General features: G+C 40.1%; 2 protein-coding genes across 4 annotated transcripts in view; one reads left to right on the forward strand and one right to left on the reverse strand.

Annotated features, from left to right (window-relative positions):
* LOC127434271 (basic helix-loop-helix domain-containing protein USF3) overlaps positions 1 to 7798 on the forward strand; it is a 27944-nt gene extending 20146 nt beyond the window's left edge. For all 3 annotated transcript variants that reach the window (XM_051686883.1, XM_051686885.1, XM_051686884.1), the window contains one exon: positions 351 to 7798. In XM_051686883.1, the coding sequence (XP_051542843.1) occupies positions 351 to 7213 (6863 nt within the window). In that variant the 3' untranslated portion in view covers positions 7214 to 7798. The remainder of the gene's footprint in view (positions 1 to 350) is intronic.
* A 767-nt stretch (positions 7799 to 8565) lies between these two features.
* The window catches only part of boc (BOC cell adhesion associated, oncogene regulated), a 36103-nt gene continuing 17916 nt past the window's right edge, over positions 8566 to 26752 (reverse strand). The window contains exons 4-19 of the mRNA XM_051686886.1: positions 19534 to 19680; positions 18841 to 18984; positions 18007 to 18300; positions 15005 to 15277; positions 14443 to 14702; positions 13670 to 13835; positions 13466 to 13525; positions 12638 to 12847; positions 12117 to 12295; positions 11899 to 11998; positions 11689 to 11811; positions 11394 to 11576; positions 10774 to 10985; positions 10171 to 10259; positions 9924 to 10084; positions 8566 to 9791 (exon numbers count right to left, since the gene is read on the reverse strand). Of these exons, the coding sequence (XP_051542846.1) occupies positions 9658 to 9791; positions 9924 to 10084; positions 10171 to 10259; positions 10774 to 10985; positions 11394 to 11576; positions 11689 to 11811; positions 11899 to 11998; positions 12117 to 12295; positions 12638 to 12847; positions 13466 to 13525; positions 13670 to 13835; positions 14443 to 14702; positions 15005 to 15277; positions 18007 to 18300; positions 18841 to 18984; positions 19534 to 19680 (2735 nt within the window). The 3' untranslated portion in view covers positions 8566 to 9657. The remainder of the gene's footprint in view (positions 9792 to 9923; positions 10085 to 10170; positions 10260 to 10773; positions 10986 to 11393; positions 11577 to 11688; positions 11812 to 11898; positions 11999 to 12116; positions 12296 to 12637; positions 12848 to 13465; positions 13526 to 13669; positions 13836 to 14442; positions 14703 to 15004; positions 15278 to 18006; positions 18301 to 18840; positions 18985 to 19533; positions 19681 to 26752) is intronic.

Consider the following 26752-nt stretch of genomic DNA (forward strand, 5'->3'; position numbering starts at 1 on the left):
ACAAACAAGTTTAATGGACTACTTCTATGATACATTTGGGTCCTTTTTTGAAGCTTTAAAGTAGCACTTTCAACTGTCATTGTATTGAAAAGACAGACTGGGACATACATTAAAAGATCTCCTTTTGTGTTCCGCAAAAGAAACAAAGTCATACAGGTTTGAAATGACATGCGGGTGAGTAAATTATGACAGAAATTTTGGGTAAACTATTCCTTTCAGTTGATGTATTCCTATTGGGCATATTGTCTGAATAGAATAAGTATTGAATGAAATCCCTGACATGCATTTTTTGTAAGCTTATGTGCAGTAATCCATTCTGAAGTAAGTCTATGGTAACTGTGTCTTTGCAGCAGAGGAGATAGAGCAATTACGGCGCCAGCTAGAGGACCTGCGCAAGGAAAGTGCTCAATACATTGAGCTCCTCAAAGCTAATGGCATTAATTTCTTGAATGACCCCACTATACACTGGAAAGGGAAGCAGCGCTGTGCAAAAGTAGCCAAAGTAACTCCAACTCATTTGATGTCAAAGGGAATAATTGTGTACTCCAATGAGAACACTTCCTGTCCCACAAGCAAAGTTTCCATTCCACCAAGTCCAGTTTCTCACCTTGATAAACAACCAGCAAATGCTGTAACAGTCCAACCATCATGCGATTCTGCATTGAGCACAGGCCAGACTCTTGGTATTACAAATTCAGCACCAGTAAGCAAAGTTATAGCCTCTTCTGCATCTTCCCACATACCTGTAGCAACTTTTATCCCTGCTGTGTCCAAGCCATGTCTTACAGTGGTGGAACAATATTCTCCTCTGGAACAGACTACTCCAAGATTGAACCCTCCTATGGATTATCTTACTTTTCAAGGTTCATGTCCCCAGCCTGCGGTCAACACATCACTCCCTCCACAACGTCAACCAGATAACCCAACTCCCAGACTCACTACTGCAACCAGTCCAGCCATGCCTCTCACACTTCAGCCTATGCTAAGCCTAACCTCTCTGCCTCAAGTTGTGATCAATAACTCAGTGGTCCCTGCTACTGCAACCACTGTGCTCTCACAAAATTCTGAAATCACATCTGTTTGCCCCATATTGCCAACAAACTCTACTCTTCTTAGAACCAGTGCAACTAGCAGCACTCAGACTACATGGACAACACTACAGCTGGCCGGAAATACAGTGCAACCTGTCTCCCAGGCATTGGTCACAGATGGTGCCAGCATTTCACAGAATCCACAGCACCTCTCTGTATGCTCAGTGGGGACAAAACACCTAGAGGAGCCTGCTTCTCTCCAATTACAAACACAGGTTCCTCTGCAACTGCAAGTATCAACACATATTCCTATTCAGCCATCTGTGCCAAGACCCCCTCAGCTATATTCAGCAGTTGTTCCACACCCTCAAACAGCAGTGTCTCAACAGTCTTCACTTTTAGCAGTGCCAGCCATTGTGTCCCAAGCTGTTGTTGTTCATCAGCCATCTGAACCGCAGCCAGCCTATTTGACCCATCCACAATCTGCTGTTCAGGCACAGCCAGCACTATTACCAAAATCTCAAATTAACTCTGCTCTTATTCCCAACTCTAACCCCTCCATACAACCTAAACCTCGGCTTCAAGCTGCTATGCCATCTCAGCCTCATTTGCAACCTACAGTAGTGCCCCAGGCCCAGTCTGCCGTTGTGCCTCAACTGCATCTCAGTATGGTGCCTCAAGCTCAGCCAATCATAAATCCACCAACTCAACCTGCCCTCGTGCCTCAGCCTCAAGCTGCTACACTGCCAGTGTTACAGACAATGCAGGTATTACAGGTGAATTCAGACGAAACACCAGTTGCTGTTACCTCTCCTCAAAATAATGCGCATGTTGTTATTCTACAACAGGGAAGTTCATGTCCAGCACCACAGGTTCACAGAGAGGATATGCCTAGTCAGACTCCATGCCAGCACATTGTCATAATTCAAGCACCTGCTTTAACACCTGCATCACAGAGCCATCACACTGCCATTGTTTCAACTACAACATCGACTTTATCCAGTCAAATGACCACTTCACACCCTACCTGTACAACTAACATGCAGGCATCTGGGACAAAACAGCTGGTACACATTCTTCCACGCCCCTCAACACAATTGCAAGCACAAGCTCCTCAGACTATCACTGTGAATGGACAAGTTTATGTTTTGCAGTCAGTAAAGTCACAAGATAAGGGGAACTCTCAGCAATCTGGTCAAAGTGTGACTCAAATCCTTCAGCCAAGCTTTGAGGAACCCACCTCTAATGTTGCCATGAATTGTTTAGGTGCTCTAACTAGTCTTAGTCAGAACATTTCAAAGATCACAAGTCAAAGCAATGTACAAATATACACGATTACTCCACCGTCATACACTACTGTGCAACCTCCAATCTGTGGTTCAGATTTCAGCACTTGTAAAACTGTTCTTTCCCCCTCTGTTCCTGTACCATCAAGTGCTGCAGGCAGTGCAGTTAAAATCCTGCCAAAGAAAGGTAGTGTGACTTCTGGAAACCAAAACAGACAAAACTCAGTAAGAAGAACCAGAATGGTTAAGCGAAAAGAACCAAAATTTGGACAAAGTTTGCACAGAAATGCTGCAAAAAGTAAAGCGTCTGTTTCAAATGATGCATGTTCCGAGTTATACACTGTAGCAACAGGTGTTAATATATTGAATTCTGTAAATACTCAGAGTGCACCAACCCTCACTAGTGTCAATTCTACATCCAGTAGTTCTGCAGTCATTAGTAACAGTTCCTTCAGTGAAAAATCAGCAGAGAGTTCTGCCTCATCTTTGGTGTATGGCAGTGAATCTATTGTCAAGCCCGCCTTAGCTGGTGGACAAATCTCAAAGACTAAAGCAAAATCTGTCAGTGTTGTCCCCTTGCATAACAATGTAACAGTTAGCAGTGTCAGTTCATCAGTAAGTTCTACTCAGGGTAGTGTAGTTATTTCTTCAAATTGTGACCGCTTAAGTAAAGGCATATACACTCCAGATATTGGGCCCCAGCTTAATTGTTCAGCTGATAGTGTTGTTCTCTCTTCAAAATGTAGCACTATGGACACTGTTGCATCTTTGTCAGTTACCACATCAGAAGTTAATGTTAATTCCTCATGCAGCGTGTCATTTTGTAGCGAAACTGCCAGTCAGAATGAGTTGACTGCCAGTAATGTTTGCTCCAGTAATGATGGCAGGTCAATAGATTCAAGATCTAGTTTACCAGAGAGTTCCATTCCAATGACCGCAGTAAGCTCTTCTCAAAACAGTTCAATAGTTAAATCCATTAATTCTGCACTTTGCCAACCCCCAGTATCAAGTGGCATATGCACACCGAGTAGACAGTTAGGCATTAGTGCTGATTCTATAGAGAGTGGACCAAGAGTTTCTATCATGCCAGAACATAGTATTTCACAAATTCAAGGCAAGTTTGCTAGAAGGGAAGAGTTTACTTCCTCTTCTAAAATTCAGACATCATTTAGTATATCCTCAACTTCAACTCCTAGCTCAGACACCTCTATGTCAACTCCACCTGTTCAGCTTCCAGAGGCTTCAGACCATTTCAAATCCCTTAAACGAACATCTGCAATGAATATATCCATGGCAGCCACTAACCATGAAACTTGTACGGATTTCAAGCTGACTGAATCAAATATGAACACAAAACCTGGCAAGGATGGACAATCTGTTTGTGCCACAGAGAAACATGTGACAGAAGTAGGTCCCTTTGCTCAAAAAGACACAGTTCCTCCACAGCAGGAATGTACATTGGACAATGATTCATTTGAGCCTTCACTGGGAACCAGTAGACATGCTGATTCACCTCTGGCAGGAGGTTCAGGTGGCAGAGGCTTTTCTGTTGCATCATTGCTCCCAGCAGGCCACAGCATCAGTGCTTCTCCAAATACATTTGGTGCATTCACTTTCACTTCTGAGCAGGCAGAAATGTTAGCAATGGCTGCCAGGGCTATATTTGAACAGGACAGCCCAGGTAAGAGGGCTGCTGCTGGTTGCAGTGTTGACAACCCAAACACTGCTGCAACAGGGTGGGACTTTCCAAAAATACACCCAATCCCTTCTAACAAGGAGAGCATGACGGGACAGCAGGTTAAACCTACAAAGCAGGTGGATTTACCCATGTCAAAAAATTCATCTCAGGTCTCTGGTCGAGGACCTCCAGTTGAGCCTTTGGCCAGTGGCACTGTCGGTATCAGACTTCCACAGACCATAGCTTACTCACAGTCTCAGCCTACTACTGTCACTAGCCTTAATGTTAATAACCTCATCACACCAAGCTCCAGCCAACCTTATCCAGGATTACCTAATCTTGCACACCAGGTCTCTGCTCCATCATCTGGGGGAGCTTCCAGTATGGTTTCTCAGTCTTCCTCTCAAGTTCCCCCAACCTGTTCTGACCCTTCTCAACCCAATGAATATGCGCCTTTGAAAAATGCTCTGATGCGATCACAAGTCAATGTTGGAATGGTTGAACGTCATCAGAAGAATATGCCAAAAAGGTCTGCCCAAGATGACCTTATTCTTCCAAATAAGCGTTCAAAGCCATGCCCAGCAGGGAATGTTGCAAGAGTAGAGATGAAGGCTACAGATCATGTCCAGATGATGGTTTGTCATATGCCCTCAAGTACTTCTTCAGTCATGACAAGGAATCACTCTGATGGAGTTGGGGCTCTGTTTTCTGGTAATACTTTCATGAGCACTGTGCTCCGCCCTACTGAAGGACACTGCTCTACCCAGGTGCCAACACATGAACAAACTCAGCGAAGTGTGTTGCACCTGCAGCAAGTGCATGCACAGCATAGCTCTCCACAGTCTGGGCAGAACTTAGGTGGACACTCCTACCTCAAACACCAGCAACAGCAGGAACAAAGGCACCTTTACCAGCTTCAGCATCATCTGACACAGCCAGAATCTCAGATCCACAGTATTCATCAGAGGAACCTGCTGCAAGATCAGCATGTGCACAAAAAGAGAGTTGTGCGTGGTGGGCAGACAGGACCAACGGTTGGTCTGCAGAAGCAACATCATTTGGAAAAGAGTGGCATGCAGCAGCAACATCAACAACAGCAGCCTCCTCAGCAACACCAACAACAGCATCAGCAGCAGCAACAACAATCCCAACAGCATCAGCAGCAACAACAACAGCAGCACCATCAACAGCAGCAGCAATCACAGCAACAAAAAGCACAACAGATTCAGCAGCAGCAGCAGTCACACCAACAGCAGCAACAAATGGCACCACAGAATTCACACTCGCGTCATCAGCATCTTCAGCAGCAGATTCAGCAACAACAGCACTTTGGGGCTCGACAGGATAAAAATTGTGAGGCCCAACAGTCAGGTCAGAGGGCACATCAAAATAATCACTTGGGTCAGCCAGAGCGTCCACCTGGTCAGGATCATGGAGCTATGCAAAGACTAATGGGGTCTCGCTCATTGGAACAGCAGCTGACATCCCAGCCTAGCAATTCTGTTTCTCGTTCCTCAGATCTTGCTTGCACTCCATCACGTCAGGAGCGCCACCGTCTCTCTAGTTATTCAGCAGAGGCTCTTATAGGGAAGACTCCTGCTACTGCGACTGGTGAACAACGTATGGGAGTGCATCTGCAAGCACCTCGAAACAATGCACAGGACCAGTCAGAATTACGAGGCTATGTAGACTCATCATGTGGCAAAGGAAATATTGCTCATAATTCTCAGAGTAGGCTCCCACCAGAGCATGCCAATACCACAGACACACAGAGAATACCAGAGTGTGGGCCTTTCAAGGCTCTGGTTAGTGGGCATCAACTCAGTAACTTTGAAGTGCAAGTGTCTCACAGTGGTGACATGTCCAGCAAGTCTGTATCCCAAATCCATAGAGGTCCTCAGTCACAAGCAGGATTCAGAATGGGTACTGGACCAGTAGGCGATGGGCGTACACGTGGGACATATTCAGGTCCACATCCTGCTGCTCAAGGTGTTCACATTGGTGCAGGATTGACGAGAGAACAAGAGGGTTGTCACCAGAGCTTCATGCAAAGTCTTTTGGCACCACATATTCCTGAGCAAAATGTGCACCAAAGAGTAGTACAGGGCTGTACCTCAGGGAGTATAGAGTACAACTGTGTTCCTGGGACCTCTGCTGGAGAACTTCAAGCTAAATCTTCTAGTCCTAATTTGCACCCTGTACAGAAAGCTGCTAACATTCGTCTAGGGGACAGTAACAAAGGCCATATTTCTCAGGTCAGTGGAAATTTGCATGGTCCACCTGTGAGAGCAGGTCCACCCCATCCTCCGACACCACACAGCAGTTCAGACACAGGACGCACACAAGGCTCAACAAGATCACTCTCAGCAGTTAATCAGCGCCCCCACCATATTGGACCAGATCCACAAAGCACAAAGATCCGTCCTGGAGACCGACCTCGGTCTGGGAACTTGAGGTCTGGTAATCCTTTTGAACCAGAAAGCTCCCTGCCTCTTCCATCAAGTGGAGGAGTGCTCCTTGGCCGTACACAAACAGGAAATGAAGCTAGGCGAAGTAGCATTGTGCGTTTTATGCCAGAAGGTGCACAGGTCAGCACTGACAACAGTTTGGTGTCAGACCAGCATCTCACCCAGAATTTTGGCTTTCCCTTAATAGCTGAAGGAGGAATGAACCCACCACCTCCCATTAATTCCAATGCATCTTTCATTCCACCAGTCACACAGCCCAGTGCCTCTCGCACCCCAGCCCTCCTTCCTGTGGAACCTCAGAACACTCTACCATCATTTTACCCATCATATTCCCCTGCAGCTCATCCCAGCCTTCCGAGCGAGATTCCTTTACAGTATTTTTCCAATCAGATGTTTACAAGTCCAAGCACTGACAAGAGTGGCAGTGCACAATTGAACAATCGCTTTGGTTCTATTCTTTCTCCTCCTCGACCTGTGGGCTTTGCACAGGCCAGCTTCCCTCTTCTCACAGATATAACACCAATGCCAATTGCAAACTCCTCAGGCATCACACCTCATTTACCCAACTTCAACCTGACCTCTTTATTTCCTGAAATTGCCACAGCTATGCCTCCGGATGGCTCCTCCATGCCAATGTCCCCTTTATTGTCCCTTGCTAACACTACTTCCTCAGACTCAAATAAACAATCTAATCGCCCAGCCCACAACATCAGTCATATTCTAGGACATGATGGGACTTCTGCTGTTTAAAGCTATAGCATTTAGACAGATATAAATCCAAATTTCTACTCCCTCACCCCTAAATTTAAATGCCCTCACCTCTTTATAAATTATTAAATGGATTTTATAAAGGATAGTCATGGTGTAAAGGCTTTTAATCCCTCTTAAGCAATTAGAATGTGGAATGGTATCAGCTCCCATGTCAGGATAACTCCAAAATGAATGGGGGAAAAAAAACAATAAAATGTTTCATGTTATGTCTGTTAGCCTTTGGTAGGTTTCCTTTGCTGGGCTTTTCTGATGATTCTTGGGGCTTGTCATGGTTCTATAGGATGTACAACTTGTTCCAGGTTACTTTCCATACAAGCAGCTCCCAATGTTTCATAGGAAGATGAATATGTTCCAAACTTGTTTTATTCTGTAGCAACAATAGTGACTGGGTATGAAATGCCACAGCAAAAAAAAAGTTATAACTTTGCATTATAATGCTATAAAGTATCAGTTGTTTTCCAATGTTTAAAATAGTTTTCTTTTGAAAAAGTTTCACTTATTTATGAAAAACATTGCAATGTCTGTAGATATTTGTAAAAATTAAAGTTTATAAAATTTTCTAATGTAAAAATTGACAATGTCTTTTTTTCTTTTTTTTTCTGTCTGAATTTTGTTTAGGCTGTCATTGTGTTTGGAGGAACTATCAGCTACAGTATTCGCTCTTTTTGATTGCTTGTTTTTGACCCAGATTGCTTGTTTTAGCATGTTAAATCCACCAGATGTCAGTACCTTTCAAAGATTCTTTTGGCATTAGGTTTGATTTTAGCTCAAAATAGCTGAACAATAAACATTCCTTAGTGTCAGTTAGCTATGAACCACAGTTTTCTGAAAGCAAATGCTGAGCTCTGTTAACCTTATATTTAAAAAAAAAAAAAAAGCTAGATGCAGAGTTTTGTCTGTATTTGGGTTTTTTTACATTGCAAGGTCTAGCATTTGATATTTAGGACAAAATTCACACTTGATCTAATCTTTAATATCAGTTATTATTTTTAGCTCTCTTCAATGGCTCCTGTGTTGGTGCCCTGGATAGGCGATTGGGGGAAAAAAACTGTGGGTTATGTGTGCGTGTGCTGGGTTACTATCATATATTGTTAGAAAAAGTGTGTGGGACTGTGTTCTCACGCACAAGCAAAGGCAAGGTTAACTGACCAATATGCAAATATGGAGCAGAACGTTGTAGTCTGGTAATCTTTAAGGAATACATGTTACAATAGATTTATGACCTTTCAAAAGTGCCTACATTAGCCACACTTTAGAACTCATATTATGCTGTCAAATACCATGCTATTTCTTGGATGCACAAATATAAAGAATGAGAATGACAACAGGGCTTATAATTTCTTTAACTTTATTTACAGGCAATAATGCTCAATCCATGTAACCAAAGCAGCTACACTTCTAGAATATGTGGAAATTGATTTTTCCTTCATGTTTCGTTTTTTCAACCGTGGAAAGAAGCTAATACTGATGCAGGAGAACTACCAGCCTCCAAAAGCAAAATCCATCAAAGACTGTGTGAAGTACCACTATACAAGCTGACTACATCAAACCAGTTTGAATATAAAAATCAGCATATTGCAGGTAGGTGTGTTTATTTTAAGAATGTTTCATATCCAGGCCACTGAAAATATAAATACCTACAATATATGGTCTCTTTCACATAGTCAATATTACTACACAGAGAATGCATATCCTTTGTATATATCCGTTAATATTTTTGTTAATAATGAAAATAGATAAATCTTAGTATCCTATGTACAAAGCTGTAACACACTGCACCAACAAGACCCACACAACTTAACAGAGAGCATTTGGAACAAGTCACAATTTTTTTTTTTGTGTGTGTGTGTATCAATGTTTTCACCTCAAAGTACGATCTACATTGCCATCAAGCCACTAAACGTATGTGGCTTTAACATACTGTGCATAAAATATGTATGCATATAAGGCGTACACATACTATAAATACTTAAGACGCAAAGTGTTTTAAAGAGTCAATTGTTCCCACACTCTGCCCATTACAACATTCTTAATGAATTGTTCATCATCACAATGCCCTGAAAGCAATACAATTTCCACTAGCTGTACTTCAAACATCAAGAAATGCTTGCCAGTGGGAAATCTGAAGCTTATTACTGTGAAACTATATGTTAAACAGATTAAAAATATATGCCATTGAGGTGTCAGGTTGTTCCAGTCCCAATTGAGGATCATTTTTACAGCATGAAAATTATAATGTGGTGGTGACTGACAAACATACCAAAATATGTGTAACATCTCAAAGAACCGATATATATATATACACAAACACATTCTAAAAACTGTACTATATACAAAGACATAAATATATAAATATAGCATCTGTTATACAAAAATAAATATTTTTCTCTCTTTTTTAAAAAAATGTTTTTTTTTATTATCTTTTATCCATCTTTTGGATCGTGTGTTCCTTGTTCTTCAAGCTGATTTATGTTCTGAGTTGTTCTAACTTCATGGCGCTCAGCTTCTTGGAGCAACCTGTTTATGCCTGCGTCAACAGTCATTAACCAGGGCAAGTCTATGAAGAGAAAAACAGAATATTTAGTTTCAAAATACTGTTAACAGATTGTATCTTTTCATCTCACTCTGAGTTTTGAGTGAGAAGTCACATTTGGCATTGTCCTCTTTAAAAATACATAAAATAACTCACCGGCAGTCACCTCATCTTCCATGTGAATTGCTTCAGTGAGGGAGTGATTGTTCTGCAAGGAGTCAGAACTCTGAGATGGCTGTGCAGGATCAGAAAGGCTAAGGACCTGCAAGGGGGAGTCATCAGGTTTACAGCATTTCTCTTCAGGACAGCCAGGTACCCTAAGAACAGCAGATATACATTTTGAGTTGACTTCAAGTGGAGTAAAAAAAAAAACGAAAATCGCCGCTTGAAGACAAATTCTTACCCATTACAGTAATTGTGGATATGTGGTTGTGGATTTGAAAATTTCTGAGGCAACAATGCGTCACACTCCAACTCATAGTCAGCATCATCCTATATGAGAGATAAGGGTTTGATGAACATCAATACAGTTATCAACTTTCAAATCTTCATTCATACATACAAAAGTAGTACTTCTGTTACAACCAGGGACTAAAAACTAAATGTTTTTCATTTTGGTTCGTTCTGAGCAAAAACTGTATTTTTTCATTCCGGTCCAGAAGTTCCATGGCCTCCTTTCCAAAAGGTTACCAGTTAGAACAAAATAAAAGAACGGTTAATAACGTTCTTTTTTTAAATTACAGTACTCTGCACTAATGGGTGGGTTAAATACCAATTACAGTGTTGCCAGATCTCGCAAGAGAAACAAGCAACATGGTCTGGAAAAACAAGCCCAAAATAAGCCACTTGCCTCTCCAAAATAAGCAAAAATAAGCACTTAATTTTTTTTCCTGTGTGGTGGATTAATCTGTCATAGACTGTTTTTAGTCCCTGGTTAAAACTTTGCAAAAAATCAACCAAAATCTGAATACCAAGTCAATCAAAGTGCCAACTTTCTCAAGATTACCTGGTGTACTCCAGGGAGGTGTTGTGTTGTGTGTTTCCCATTCCCATTGGGGGTGTATTCTACTTTTGGAGTGTAGACAGTGTGAGGAGGTGCCAGGTGAGGGTCGACCGCACAGGGCCGACCAAGAGCCAATCCCTGCAGTGGCACCATGGTGTACTGGCACGGAGAGACTGCAGCTGCCAAAACTGGGAAGCGCATGTCTAATGTTTGTTCTGAAATAAAGAGAAATTCCAAACTCAGACCCAGAATGTCACAAAGTTCTCAGACATAAGTGTAAACAGATTTGTTAACGAATCCTTTAGATCAATAAATCATTTTGATTAATTTATTGAAAATAACTGACTTGTGAAGAACGATTCACTGACAAATCGTACATCACTATGGCTTGTTTGGAGCATGTTTTATGCTACACAAGAATGTACACAGGCCTGGAAAACACTATTTTAAAATTCCCAGACATTTCTGCATTTTCCATGACTATCTGGCCCCATGGAAATTATAATACTGATGGTTATCATAGAAAGGGTTTATTGTGATTTTTGGTCCCAGATCTAAAATTCTATTGCTGACCTTTGTATCTTGTCACTTTGCTTGTTTCTGTTAAAGTTTCTAAAACTCACTTTGCTTGGCCCAAACTCTCCACAGACAGATTGGGATGAAGGCCACGACGATGAAGACAAACGCTCCAAGTACCACACCCACAATGAGGTAAGGCAAATCACCAGGTCGTGGCATTGGGTTTCCAGGATGTTCAAGTCTGGGAGTTGATGTCTCTGGAGGTGTAGTCCTCTGGTGTGGGCGTGCTAAAAGTACACGCATTCACATTTAAGATCTGAAATGTCAGAAGATATCTCTGTTTTGTAGATTAGGTGAGAAGTTGGTTGTGATCATGAATAGGAGCTAAAGGATACAAACCTTTAGTTTCCAAGATGACGACATTGCCAAACTCACTCTCGCCTCCTTCATTAAAACACTGCATCTTAATGTCGTAGGCAGTCTCAGGCTGTAGATCCGTTATGGAATGCCAGTATCGGTCACCTAAGTAGAACGACACAATGTTACAATTTATTTTCTTTTAAATATTCAGTAAGTGACAAATCACAGGGTAAAAATAAGATGACTTACCTTCAACAATGTCCTTTTTGTAGTCACTGTCGTTGTCACTGTCAGTGGGTCGGTAGAAGATGTAAAAGCCATAAATGGGGGTGTTATTGACTGGTGTGTACTGTAGAGAAAACACAAAATACTTGTATAGGGGCCCTTTGTGAGAACACACAGGTCACATTTCTTGAATTTGACCATCTAAAAGGTGTTGTGAGGAAGTGAGAATGCCTTGTGCTTACCGTCCATTTGAGGATGATTGTGGTCTCATTGATTGCTTCATTATAGGTGATATAGGGTCCGTCAATGGGACGCCGGTTTGGTGGGCCACTGCCCACTACCGTGTAGGCTTTGGAGGGAGCACTAGGGGGACTCGCTCCCAACACATTAACAGCCAAAACTCGGAATTTGTACGATGTTCCTGCAATGCAATGGAAAGAAAAGGACAGAAAAGTGTCAGTTGCTTGTGAATGGAGGAAAATAATAACAAAATGTAGTAATTTAGAAATTTCTTCTGATTAACAAAGTATTGGTAGAATGATATATCAGCCAAATATTAGTTCCAAAATCTATCGGCAGCCTCGTCAATGCATTTTAAACCATTCCCGAGTCCTTTTTTTTTTAGACTTTTGAGTAAATGTTGCATAAAACAAGTGTTCATTTAATTTCAGCAATCATTTGCCATCTTTAAATTGCATTCAGAACTGGCCACTAAAAAGCACACATCAGATGATCGCTAATGTAAAGCTGATATAATGCTCACCTTTCTCCAGGCCCGTGATCTCCACTGAGAGGCGTGAGGGAGGGATGTTGTCCACAGCCACATCCCAGTCTCCACCTCCTTTCCGCAGTTTCTTGTACTGTACACGGAACGACTGAATGGGGAATCCGTGGTTTCCGCGAGGGATCCACGTCACATAGGTTGAGGTCTCTGTGGCCATGGAGACAGTGGGCCTGTCTGGAGCTTCTGGAGCTATAATGACAATAAAAACAAACCAACGTTGTTAAAAGTAATAAAATAAAAGACCTACAGTGAGAGTGTGTATGCATGCACTCTGGACACACATGTATACTTACACGTAATGCATTTAATGTAATCTCATCCTTCAATTTTAAGATTGAAAAAAAAAAAAAAAAATCATAATAGCATAATAGCATAATAATCAGATCAACTATTGGTGACTGTTATAAAGCTGTTTACATTTGAATTATTTTTTTTAGCTGTATTTACAATTAGAATTTCTTATTTCTATTTGCACCAGTACCAGGGTGCCCATTTGTTCTGACAAATAATTTTTCATCACTTTTCCAGTCATTTGTGATTATTGGATAAGGATTTTTACAAATAATTTTCTAGAGATCACATTCAAAAACAACTTTTAACCTAAAAATAGTTTATATCAAGGCAAAACTAGAAAAACTTAGATTTACTATAAAAATTTTCAGAAGACTATTAATTTCCATGACTTTTCCAGGCCTGGAAGTCACAATTATAAAATTCCCTGATATTTTCAGGTATTCTATAGTCGTGGAAACCCTGAAAGTAAGCAAACATACCATATTATCATCATACAGACAAATATATACTCACGCGAAAAATGAGGTTGCACCACTGGTGGTTTTGGAGCCCCTATGGGTCCTCCTCTTCGCCCTGCAAACCAAAATTAAAGAGCCACTTAATTTACTATCTTCCTAGACATAAAAAAGCCTGAACATTCGACTGATATACACAATAAACATTTTCTTCACAAATTATAATGCTGAAAAGTCTTAGAGCAGTCATGCGGCTGTGTACATTTGCCTGTTCTGAACGTCATCATCGCAGGTTGCCCAAGTCCAGCGCAGTTCTTAGCGGCCATCTCCACTTCATAGAGGCTGGCGGGCTGCAGTTTGGTCAGAGTCAGTTTGTGCTGTGAGCCTGAAATAGTGCTAGTGATCCAGTCACTGGGAGATTCTCCAGCCTGCAAGAGGAAATACAGGAGAGCATGCACAAATACCAATGAATCAGTGTCAGGAATTACATGAGAAACATATATGCACATACTGTATAAAGTGAATAGAACCAGGTAATACTTAGAACATATTCGATTTTAAGTGATGTTTGTTCATGGAAACTTGCTGTCATGATGCTAGGTAGTTGCCTGGGCATTGTTATGCTGTTGGTAAGATGTTTTGAGTTTTTTTTCTATGTTTCTATGTGGTTGCTAGGGCATTCGAGATGGTTGCTAGGGCATTGCTTTGTGGTTTCTTACTGGCCTAAGTCAAAAGAGATTAACCTCAAATCTCTTATGACATTCTGGTCCCTAGATGTGGCTCAGGTTAGGCAACTTACATTCCGCCTTCACCTGTCTGTCTGCTTAGAAAGTTATGTTACACCTCTCATCGACAAGCCGCAAAATCTGAGGTGGCACGAACAGTGCGAGACGAGTTATGCACCAAAGTTAAATAATTAAGAGTTTGGGGTTTGTTCAAATCCCAAACTCAAAGTACAAGCAAAAGTAATAGTGAAGCTTGCCTTAGCAAGCACCACTAATAAAGGTGGCATTTGATAGAATTGCAGTGCTGTACCTTTCTATATTTGATAATGTACTCCAACACAGGTGCTCCTCCATCATGACGGGGTTCCCAGGTAAGTTCGTAATAGTCAGCCTTTACTGTGCGTGGCTGACTCATGATAACCGGAGCTTCAGCAGGAGAGACTCGGACCTCAGAGCAGTCGACAGGCAGCATTACACTGGTGGCCACAGGCTTCAGGGGTGGCTGTTCCCGCAACACCTTATCTGGGCTCATTGGTCGAATTAAGGGTAGCTTACCTGACCGTGACGGCACTAAAATCAAAGATCACAGCACAATAAATGAGAAAAGTGACACTACGACTGAACAGCTGAGATGCTAAATAAGACAAACACTGGAAAACAATGTGACAAACCTACACAGCTCTCTGGAATATCTGATTCTGACTGGTCAATCACTGCATTCTACAGTCATATATTTCTGTATAATGTCCGCTAAACTGTATAATCTGAAAAACTGTCCTGCGAAACCGATTTCTTACATAAATGGGCTATGTGAGACTACACCATCATAAAATGGCATATAAATGGCACACATTGTCTAATGTGTTACATACCTTTTGGGACAGTGAGAAGTCTTGTAGTTGCCTGAGAACTGCCCACACCATTCTCTGCCATGCACTGATACACGCCATCGTCCTGCGGCCCGACATTGAGTATGCGCAGCACCTGCGAGGACATCCGATGCCGTGGTGACGGCCTCAAGGGCTGAGCATTGTGGAGCCACACCACTACTGGTGGGGGTTTGCCCTTCACCTGACAGCTGAATCGCACTGTGTCGCCCCGGGAAACGTCTTGTTGCTGCAGCTTGACACGCACCTGGGGAGGCTCTGAAAGACAAAACAAGAGAACTTTAGACAAGTGAATGTCAAAACATGCGGTTGTAAAGGTGTTTTTGTATAGGGGGCCAATTGCAACATTTTCAACATTTGCATTCATAACACAGACTACTACAAATCGACTTGCCATCTTTTGGTATATGAAACAAATATGTGCCAGAAGTTATGGTAACATTAATAGACTTATAAGAAAGATTTAAATCATATTATTGATTTAATATAAGAAGTCATAGTATTGCAATCGCCCTCAATACACTTGAAAAATAAATTATCTAAACCCACTGAATCAAATGAGCGCAAATCAAAGTAATAATATACCGGTAATTGCTTTGCTACTTTACTGAATAGTTTTTAATTGTTATATAATGTAATATATAATAATATAATTATTTTAGCTGTCAGGAATAATGTGTGTAAAGCAAAAGTGTAAGTGGGACATACATTATCAATGATCTAAAGTTAAAAGGATAGTTCACCCAAAAAAGAAAATTCTCTCATTATTTACTCATGTTATCCCAGACATGTATGACTTGCTTTCTTCAGCAGAACACAAACAAAGATTTATAGAAGAATATCTCAGCTCAGCAGGTCCATACAATGCAATTGAATAGGGGCCAAATTCTGAAGGTCCAAATATCACATAAATGCATCATAAAATTAATCCATACGACTCCAGTGGAAAAATCCATGTCTTCTGAAGTGATCCAGTTGGTTTTGGGTGAGAACAGACCAAAATGTAATTCCTTTCTCACTAAAAATCTTGAAAGCAGTCTCTTTGATGATCGTGATTTCAAGCTTGATTACACTTCCTAGCAACATCTAGCGCTCTGCACATGCATCAAGCACTAGGAAGTGTAATCAAGCTTGAAACGATGATCGAATCATAGAGACTGCAATGGCAAGATGTACAGTGAAAAAGGAGTGACATTTTTTTTTGTTCTCATCCAAAACCAATTGGATTGCTTCAGAAGACATTAAATCACATTTATACATTTTATGATGACTTTGTGATATTTGGACCTTCAGAGTTCTGGCCACCATTCACTTGCATTGTATGGACTGACTGAGCTGAGATATTCTTCTAAAAATCTTAATTTATGTTCTGTAGCACAAAGAAAGTCATACACATCTGTGATGGCATGAGGGTGAGTAAATGACCACATTTACATGGACCTAAAACAGTTTATTCCAGGGTTTTAGCAGAAAGCAGCATTCTGAAACATCATGTAAACTAGAAAGCTGATTTTCTTACACCGTTTAAGGGATTAAGAGAAAGCAGTTTAACACAGCTAGGTTTCCCTTGAAGAACGTGGCTTATTGTGGCCATGTAAACGCATAAGCGCCGTTCTGATGGGTGTTTGAAGAGTGAGCGTGCGTGGAACAGACTGGGATAACAAATGTCATAGGATGGAGGCCAACAACATTTTAACACAGCGGAAAGAATTCAACATTACTGGGAGTACAGTGAGAAAACCACATACACTATAAACTATACCCATTTATACAAACCAATGTAAAATATTGACTGTCCCTCACATTCGTGTATATACATTGGGGAAATCACTGAGTTTTACGCAAGAGGGAAATTACTGCAGTGCAATTCTGCTGCAGGTTGGGATAGAAAGTGAAGGAAACAAACACAGCAACAACTCTGGAATAGCTGGAAATAAAGCAAAGCAACAGAGATTAAAATAGAAAAGTCTTCCTCGAATCCCATGCTGGTTATTTACACAAGCATCATGGGAAAATTACGTTGCTGTGGAGAAAGTCGCTTACTGACGTATATGGCAGTAAAGAGTATGCCGCTTATACAGTGCATGTAAACCGGAATGCTGTTTTCTTGCAATAACACGATTTCTCACAATAAGCCGCTTTCTGGTGTCCATGTAAACTTAGTCACTGATGAGAGAAATTTCATTTTTGGGTGAACGAATCCTTTCAAATTTTCTTTAACTAGTCTTTACTTTAATTAAATAATGTTAATTTCATATGTTTCAGATTCAGTTTTTTAATTCAAAGATCATTTGAATTTAAATGCATCAATTTTTTGTTGAAAATATGTCACAAAGTGAAACAATCGCACTACTAGAAGATTTTACACAGATTATTTGCAATTGAAGAAATTCACTGTTAAAATTGCTGCCTCTTACATTTGGCCTGGTCTCCCCCACTTCAAGTAGCAGTGGGTGATACAAATGCTGAATAGCACAAATCAACATGGATGCTCATGGTTAAAACTTGTAGCACAAAGCATGGGTGCATTAATGCGTCTCCATGAGTGCTGTATGTGAAGGCCTGCTGCCACAGAGGAATCTGGGACAGACTGGTTTCTCTCTCTCCCAAAATTTGATGGTTGGCTGCTAGTGAATCAGCTCGAGCTCATTAGAGCAGCAGCAAGAGTGTCTTAATTAATCACAGCTGCTGTGAGACGAGCCCAAAAAAACAACCTCATCAATGTCTCAGAAACTCTATCCTACGCACATACATACTCATTCTGCTCTGTAAATGTACTGTGGGTTTATTTTGGATTCTTATTAGCAGCATTCAACTGTATTCTCTAAGCCCTCTGGTTCTGATACATGCTTATTACCTTAAATGTAGCCATCAAATGACTGGAAATTGAAATTATGCCACCTCACACATAAAATGTTCCATCACTGCCCTGGTTCCAGCTTTTCAAATCCCAGTATATTTATCACTCTTAAAGCGTTCATACTCACCAAACACCTGCACGTCGTAAAGCACGTTTGCAGAGCTAGCAGAGCCGATGCCATTGTCGGCATGACACACGTATGTGCCCGAGTCGCTTTCACTCGCCATGTCAATCAACAGGTTGCTAAGCAGGAAGCGGGTGTTGTTATGATTTTCCAAGTCCAGGCCATCTTTAGCCCATGTGACCTGTGGAGTGGGAATGCCACTGGCCACACACTCAAGGACAAGTCGTTGGCCTTTGTTCACCATAATGGACCGAGATGCAGGTGGATAGATGATCCGTGCAGCCTCAGATGTCGAACCTAGACAGGGAAAAACAAATTCAATATTAAATCAAACACAAGCAAAACCTAGTGAGCTGCCCCACTGCATACAGTAGGCAGCAAATCCACACAATAAAAATAGTGCACCAAATCCACACACAATAAAAATAGTGCACCGCATGGAAGACTTGACTAGCAATTGATTTCTACAGAGATTGATGTTAGCATGTTGCTAAGCTAACATGGTTTTACTTTAATAAGGGTAAAAATACACATAAATATTGGGTAAAATAATTCATTTTTATGTATTGAATGCAATACAAATATATTTTAAACCAATATTTCTCTTGCTTTATTGTATGTTCACCATCTCAGATTAATTTTTTCACTGTGCTCGGAAACTTTATTATGGGATTGCTTTCTCCATGAAGAACACAAAAACAAGGTATCCAAGGAGGCAGCATAATTTCGGTTATGAGTGTGCAGATGTCTTTGAATGCTGCTTCTGTGGGTACAGAGCAACTGACACAACGGGTTCACATTGTAAATTACAATTGTACATGCTTTGTGTGCACTTACGTCGTATCCGCAGACGATCTGTTGAAGTGGAGGTTTTTACTTCCTGCGTGACAGGGTTGTAGGCAGCACATTTATAAGGACCCTCATCCTCCCGTGTTGCATTGGCTATCTGAAGGTTTCCTGAAGGCATGATCAGGTAGTTCCCTACAACACAATCAGGGAACCACTGATTAGCATCTGGATTACAGCTATTCAGACAACAGGTTTGTCAACAAAAGCTTCTTGTGGTCATTTCCTGAAATCTGAGCTGTTATCTACACCATCATTAAACTGATCATTTGAAGACAGAGATGGAAAAATTGCAACAAAGATAATCCTGTGAACAGGCGGCACCTTGTAGAGTGGACAAGACCAGACAACACTGAACACTTGATGACTCTCAACAAGACAAGAGCTGTCAAACACCCAAATACCAGAACCAGCAAGTGTGCTTTTTGAAATGACAGAATTAAATTAAGGGAAGAAGTATTTGAATTCAAATGATGTTGCTTGAAAGAGATACAATGATGGCTCAAATAAAACAGTATTTAGAGCACCAGTATTAGCAAAGAGAGAGAAAAAACAGCCATAAATCTGGAGCGATAAAAGTAAATGGATACATGTGAGGGAGACAGCAAATGGGTTCAGGGGTATTTAGGAATTGGGGGGGGGAGAGAGATACAAAATTGGTTGACTTTTAAGTTTAAGAATTACCTTTAGATGTCTCTAGCCATTCCTGCTTGACACTGTAGCGGACTTGAGCTTTAGGTTGACTCTCAGGAAGATGGCACTCAATCACTGCTGTGTTCCCTTCATCTACTTCAATTTCCTGCTGGTCATCTGGCTCAAAATCACGCAGCTCTAGACCAATACACATAAAAACATGAGAAATATAATACAAATACAGTTTCTCCAACATATAGCCTTACATTACGGTCTGTTCCTCACAATGGCTGTAGAAGACTTAAAATATAGCATGATTTTTTGGAACTTTTTGGAGCTTGATGACCAATCTATGTAAAAGAGCAGCCCATACATTCTGCTCAACTTCTCCTTTTGTGTTACACAGGACGAAAAAAAATCCATACCAAGTTCAGGCACCCAACAAGAAAGTATTTTTATCGGTGAACTATCCCTTTAAATAGCCAAAGAAAGGATATACAAAAAAAACAAAAAAAAAACACACATTGGACATCTCAAACTTCGAAGGCTCGGTTTTGAGAGTCCCAAAGTTGAATGCCTCTTTGTATTCTGTTCAAGAAACAGGAGAAGCTTTAGAGTGCATATGCTTAGGACTTTTCTTGGATATCATATGGGCAGACACCCAATAGCTCTGGAAAACAGAGACAGAATGTCTAGTTTCCTTGAGCCCAAGTCAGCCCGGGCTAAAATGAGGTCAAAGGTGACTGTTCTCTTGAGTTTCAGGCAAGGAAAAGCAGTTTGGATTGCAATAAAATGGAATAACTCCACCTAAGTGAGTCTGCGTATGCATGTCATTCTGTGAGGGGGAATATTTTCTGCAAGACAGAGGGAAAATTGCACAGCGCTGTCCTGAAAAAAACCCTAACTTAATCAAATACCTCCCCAACTGTTCATCACTCTAACAAATCAAATCGCTCCATTGTTCTCCAGAGTTTAGTTATATTCCTTGGCATCTGAAAAGTTTCTAAGTTATGTACAACAGGCGAAACGGAGCTAAAAGATCTGTGAGCTAAGAATTAAAATAGGTTCTTCATGAAATCTCACTGGAACTGAAGAGTGATGAATAAGTTGAGAAAAGCACTTGAGAAGTAAGCAGCAGCTGCATTTCTGGCGAATGTGTAAAAGATCCGCTGTTATTGACCGCAATGTAAATAAACAGAAGGATAATAATACCAGAATTTAGTGATATAAGTTTATAAACTATCACACAACCACAGGATGTACAGCAGAATGATGGCCTAATGTCGGATAATTTTCTACCTTCAGCATTTATAGTAAAAGATTAAGTAAATCATTCACTTGTTGCTGTGTGTTGTTGTATTGAAGAGACGGTAATAAAATCTGCTTCTTACTTTACTGAGATCGTGACGATGCAGTGTTTCTTGTCTCCATGAAAACCTCCAATTATATGTACCTGCATAACCTCCAATGATGCCTTTATTTGTTTATTTCCAAAGGTCATGTTTCATAAGCCATGCTGAATGTTGATCTGCGTGTCTGTTTACTATACACTGCTAAGAAAGAGAGAATGCTCTCTGACAAGTACGGAGAATAAAATGCATTTATTAATTTGCCAAGATGAAACAAGATGCAGTTTTGGTGCAAAGAAAGTTAAAGCAGCATTTACCCAGCGGCTTTCTGCTCTCTGCTGGTTGTGTAGAGTTTGTGGAGGCGTGTCGGACAGCGCAGAGGACCGTCCTGTCAGTGCCTTATCTCTCATTCTTTCTGCCTGTGCAACAGTGTGTGATAAAACTATGGCAAAATGCGATATACGGTAAAACTATATGCGTTCAAAACTAATGAGTTTATGAAAATCATAATTAATGATAATAATATGACGACATATAATGCCAGCCTGTAATATAAAGCAGCATAAGGTAGTTATTTGTATCACTAAAATAGAAGGAAGTGGCTGATACCGGAAGTGGTCCACATTCAAGGTTGATAATGGCAACACCCTAGTTTTGCTGAAAAATAAGGTGAATACTTAAGTATTCTTTTTTGGGATTTGTACTTACTCGAGTGTAATTTAAACAGAATACTTGTACTTTTACTTAATTACATTTCCAAAGAAAAATAGTACGTTTTACTCCTTACAATTTTATTTAAACTTGAAAAGTACTCGTTAAAGTTTTGCAGATAAATTTCTTTCATCTTACTGGACTGAAGCCTCCATTTCACTGCATCAGACAGAGGTCAGTAATTATAAATGCAGTGTCCCACAGTGGCTGTGTGGAGTTCCGGAGTTCTGACCATCTGGAGAGGCTGGAATTTCGGATCTGATTTGAGCTTCGGATACATTGAAATATGTATGCGACTAGACCGCATGTGACCGCCTGACTGAATGTGATGTATTCATTCAAAACTATGAGCATGAAGTGAGAAACACTTATGTTTTTTCTAAGCTTTATTCTAAACGCCTGCTACTTCTACAGATATATATATATATATATATATATATATATATATATATATATATAAAAACAAAAGGCTTTTGTAATTAAATGTGTACATGTCATTTCTTTCTACACTTGCCTTCATATTTAAATCATATCTATAAATTTATACTCCCTATTTGCTGAATTATTGTTGTTGTTGTTAGGCAACTATTAATTATAATAATAACTATAAAACCAGCAATGATGATGATAATAAAAATATAAATAATGGAATCTGAGTAAATATTAATTATTTATTTTATTGAATTCTTCCATCTGCTCAATAGCAAGGTTTGGTAGCAAATCTCTGAAAACAATTAACAAAACCAATAACATTACTAACTTTCTTCAAAGCTTCATTTGAATTTTTTTATCTTTCTCTGTGTCTCAAGGGGCTGGGTGCTCTGACATCGCAATTTGTGAGTGCCTTCTCCAATGCAACAAACATTGCGTGACTGTGGCAACGTTTTTGCAAAATAAACTTATGTGGTTCATTACACGTCTCGGGGCAGTTCCAAAGTGAAATGTCCAATGTGTGGCACTAAAAGTGAGTGACAGTTTCTCTCAAACAGATGAGGTTTTTAAGGTTAATCTTCTATCAAGATTTAAATCAACAAAACCAACATCCCTACCCTAAACCTAACCGATAGTGTCAGATAAAGCCAATGTGAAATGACAGCCACAACATTTTGTGGTGCTTCTGACACTTTCATCTCACGTGTTGACTTGCGTGCTCTTCAGGACTCGTACTTTACAATCACAAATGTAACGTTCTATCAGTTGAGCTACCGTGCAAGTTGATCACACTCGAACAAGCTTGTAAATGTAGTTGGTTATGTAATGCAAATGTTCAAATGAGTCATGTGCTATAGTAAAAGTGTTTATATGTCACAAAATAGCAGTGTGAGGAACAGGGTGATAAGTGTTTATGAACTGATAATCTGCCATTTTACTCATGATTTGAGTGAAAGGGGATAATGTCATTGTTGTTTTAGCACCTCTAGTGTTCATTTCACCAGGAAATTGCCATGTTACATACAACAGGCCACATAAAAATCATTTTGCAAAAATGTAGTTATTGTAATATGATTCTTTGACCAGGTTGCGACATTTGTCGGAGACAGTAAAAAGGTGACTTAACAAACCAATCGAACATTCTCTCTCACACAGTCATCTCTATTTATTTCATTCTAGCTAGGAAAAAAAGTAACTTTTTACTTTTTTAAAACAAGTACAGTTTAATGTGAATACTTTTTTACTTTCACTCAAGTATGTTTTTGGCTAGATACTTGGACTTTTAATTGAGTACAATTTTCACTCAGTATTCGTACTTTCACTTAAGTATAATTTCTGAGTACTTTTTACACCCCTGCACGTAAATAATCAGTATCTGATTTGTATGTTATTTTGTACTCTAAAAGCCTTCATCAGGGTACTGCCTGACATTTTACTAGCTGAAGAGTTTTTGAGACCATTCTTTGGGAAATGAGAAACCCAGGATATGTTGGTGCTGAGTTCAGAGTGGAGGAGGTTTGGGGAGGTTAGTGTGACAATCCATTTGCTAAATCAATCAGGGTCTTTTTACAGCCCACCACTGCCAGCATCCCCCGTCCACCCCACACCACTCCTAAATTCCTCCGCGTGCACCTTTAACCCCTCCTCGCCTGCCGGCTCTTCACCTCCCTCTCCTCAATGCATTCCTCCCCTCATTCCACCGCATGATTCCCTCAGGTGTGGTGGGGGAATGAGGGAAGAAAGAGAGAAATAGGCACATTTAGTCCTATTCATCTTTAGTTTATCCTTCAGAATTACTCCAATTATTTATTCATTTTTAATAAAGCTGAACTGTGTGATATTTTTCGATGTTAAAATACTTCCTCCTATCCCAACTTAATATGCAGAGACAAATGCAAGCCACTGGTAGGTTGATTTCAACAAAAAGTGTAACATTCACTGCATTTACATGCACTTTCAAAGTTTGATTTCAATTAGACTAAAACAATAATTAATCTTTAAAAAATTTCATGTAAATGCTTTAGTCAGACCGAAATCGTACCAGTCCAATTTTTGCGAAGTCGGACTAACAGACCTAGAAAAAGCTAGTTGCTGTTGCTTGCATGCTTCGAAAGACAAAGGTGACACATGCATGTATTTAACACTTCCTCAGCTGACGTCCATCCATCACATCACACTATTATTCCATTTCAATTCATTTCACTTTACTTTTATTTACTTACTGTATACTCTGTTTGGACTATTGGTATTTTACTTATTTTGCATATTTTCTCATTGTATGCAGATATGTTGCAAATACTTTGGCAATATGAATGTACAGTTCCTGTTATACCAATAAAGCACGCTAAATTCAAATAGAAAACTAAGAGAGCGAGAGAGAGAAAGCGAAGGAGAGAACGAACAGTGGTTAAGAATGATAGACCACAAGGAACAAACTGTGAAATAAATATTTATATGCTTCTATTATTTTTGTATGTGTGATGAGGTAAAGGGTGAATGTGTGCTTTGTGTGTGCACGGTACTTTCTGAGTTTCCAGGAGGCCTGAAGAGCAGGGATTGCTGGGAGCCATGCAGGATTAATAGTATTTATAAAATAGATCAGCCGCGTTTCCAACTCCACTTGGCAATGCTTTCGTACATGCTGCACGGTTACTTGGCATTCATCATTTTTATGTCTGGGACAGTGAAGCCTGTGTGTATGTACTTGTGTGAGTGTGATTTGTGTTCAAGTTTGTATGTTTTTTAAAACTCATACTGAGATGATACTGTAAGTATTGTGTGCAATCATCATTGGCTGGACTATGTGTCATCTTAAATGATGAGCAAGAAAAACAAATACAACTGAGTGTGCACAACTGTGAATCAGAGTTTATTGAGAATTAGCAACGGTCTGTATTAAAAACATATGCTGAACAATTTAGAATTGTGTTTAAAGGAATAGGTTACACAAAAATGGAAAACTCTGTCATCATTCACTTACCTTCATGTTGTTCCAAACCCCTATGGCTTTCTTCCATGGAACACCAAAGAAGATGTTAGGCTGAATGCCAGCCTCAGTCGCCATTCACTTTCATTACATCTTTTTTCCATACAATAAAAGTGAATAGTGACTGAGAAAATCTCCTCTTGTGTTTCATGGAAGAAAGAAAGTTGTACAGGTTTGGAAGTCATACTTGTTTGGATAAAGTGAGTTTTGATTTTGGGGTAAACTATCCCTTGAAGTGCGAGAAAGAGAAAAAGTGTGCTGAAGAAATGTTTTTGGCTCAAAGCATATGGGAGGCTTGCTTGTCTACGAAGGAATTCGAGATGAGAGTTTGAAATAATGCTCAGGCAGGCAGTGGCCTCCCTAATGGGAGCTGCTTCAGACAGAATTCCTATGGAGACAAATACCAGGGAGAGCCAAACTCTTTCACAGAGCAAAAACAAATGGGCAAAGCTTTGAAATATGGAGACACGAGTCAACGTCGTGCTCACAATCACACACGCGGCGCCCTCCCCAAATAGCCGTCCAACCCCTGCCTGACTAAGTGAGGAGGTCTTTATTAAATTAGAATGAGGGGCCAATGTGGGATCATCAGACATGGCAGGCCCCCAGCTAAGAGCTCGCATCTGCGTGCCCCTAGTCGCCCTTGCTCTTAATTCATAGAGGGAGAGACCTTATCAATTACATCTCACACATGTACACCAACCCATCCATGTGGCAGGAGAGCAAAGAAAAGGAAAAAAAGATAGAAAGACAGAGTATGACAAAAAAAAAAAAAAAAAAAGGCGAGGCAAACAGAAAGGGAGAACAAGAGGCTGAAAGTTAGAAAAAACAAATGAGCTTTGAGAGAAGTGAAATCCAATGCACCATTAAATGCCAGGAAGGGTAGAAGGGAGATTAAAGGGATAGTTCACCCAAAAATTTACTCACCCTAATGTTGTTCCAAACCCGCACAACTTTCTTCAGTGGAACACAAATGGAGAACTTTTAAAGAATGGGCTGGTTGTTTTCATCCATGTAAATCCAGTTAATGAGGACTTTAAAAAGTATGCAAAAGAACCATGGTAGTACCATAAAAGCAGTCTTACCACTTGTGTGCTACATTACAAGTCTTCTGAAGCCATTTGAAAGCTTTGAGTGAGGAACAGAATGAAATTTGAGTGAAAAGTCATTCTTCAAAATTTCTCCTTCCATAGAAGAAAGTCAAACAGGTTTGAAGGGAGTAAATAATGACAGAATTTTCCTTTTGGGTGTACTATCCCTTTAAGAAAAAGTAAGCTAGAGAGATTTGGAGTAGATGATGTAAAGCATTTTTGCTTTGCGGAGGTGAAGATGGTGTCAAGAATCTAACGTCACATCTCATCTTGACAGAGGATCCTGCCTCGACTAGCCCCACTAAACCTACACTCCTCACACTATCACACAAACATGCATACATGCGCACATAGTTCCTCAGAGCCTCTTATGTGGCACCGATTGGTATACGATGGGGTCCAAAATTCTAAGACCACATTAAAAATCAAGAATTCAAAATCTATTTTAAAGTTTAAAAATAAATAAATACATAAGTCTATCAAACAAGTCTACAAGAAATCTAAAATTCATTTATTTATTTCACTTAAACTGTTATGCCGATAATTTGTATTATTAAATAAAGAAAAAAATCTAAATAAAATCATTTTCACAACTGGTCTCAGACTTCTTGTCCCTAGTACTGTACTGTATATACACACACACACAAACTCACATTCTGGTTTCCAGACTCAAACTGTACCTCATTATACAAATATATTCT

The sequence above is a fragment of the Myxocyprinus asiaticus genome, chromosome 44 (assembly GCF_019703515.2).
Source record: "Myxocyprinus asiaticus isolate MX2 ecotype Aquarium Trade chromosome 44, UBuf_Myxa_2, whole genome shotgun sequence".
In the NCBI taxonomy this organism is placed as follows: domain Eukaryota; kingdom Metazoa; phylum Chordata; class Actinopteri; order Cypriniformes; family Catostomidae; genus Myxocyprinus; species Myxocyprinus asiaticus.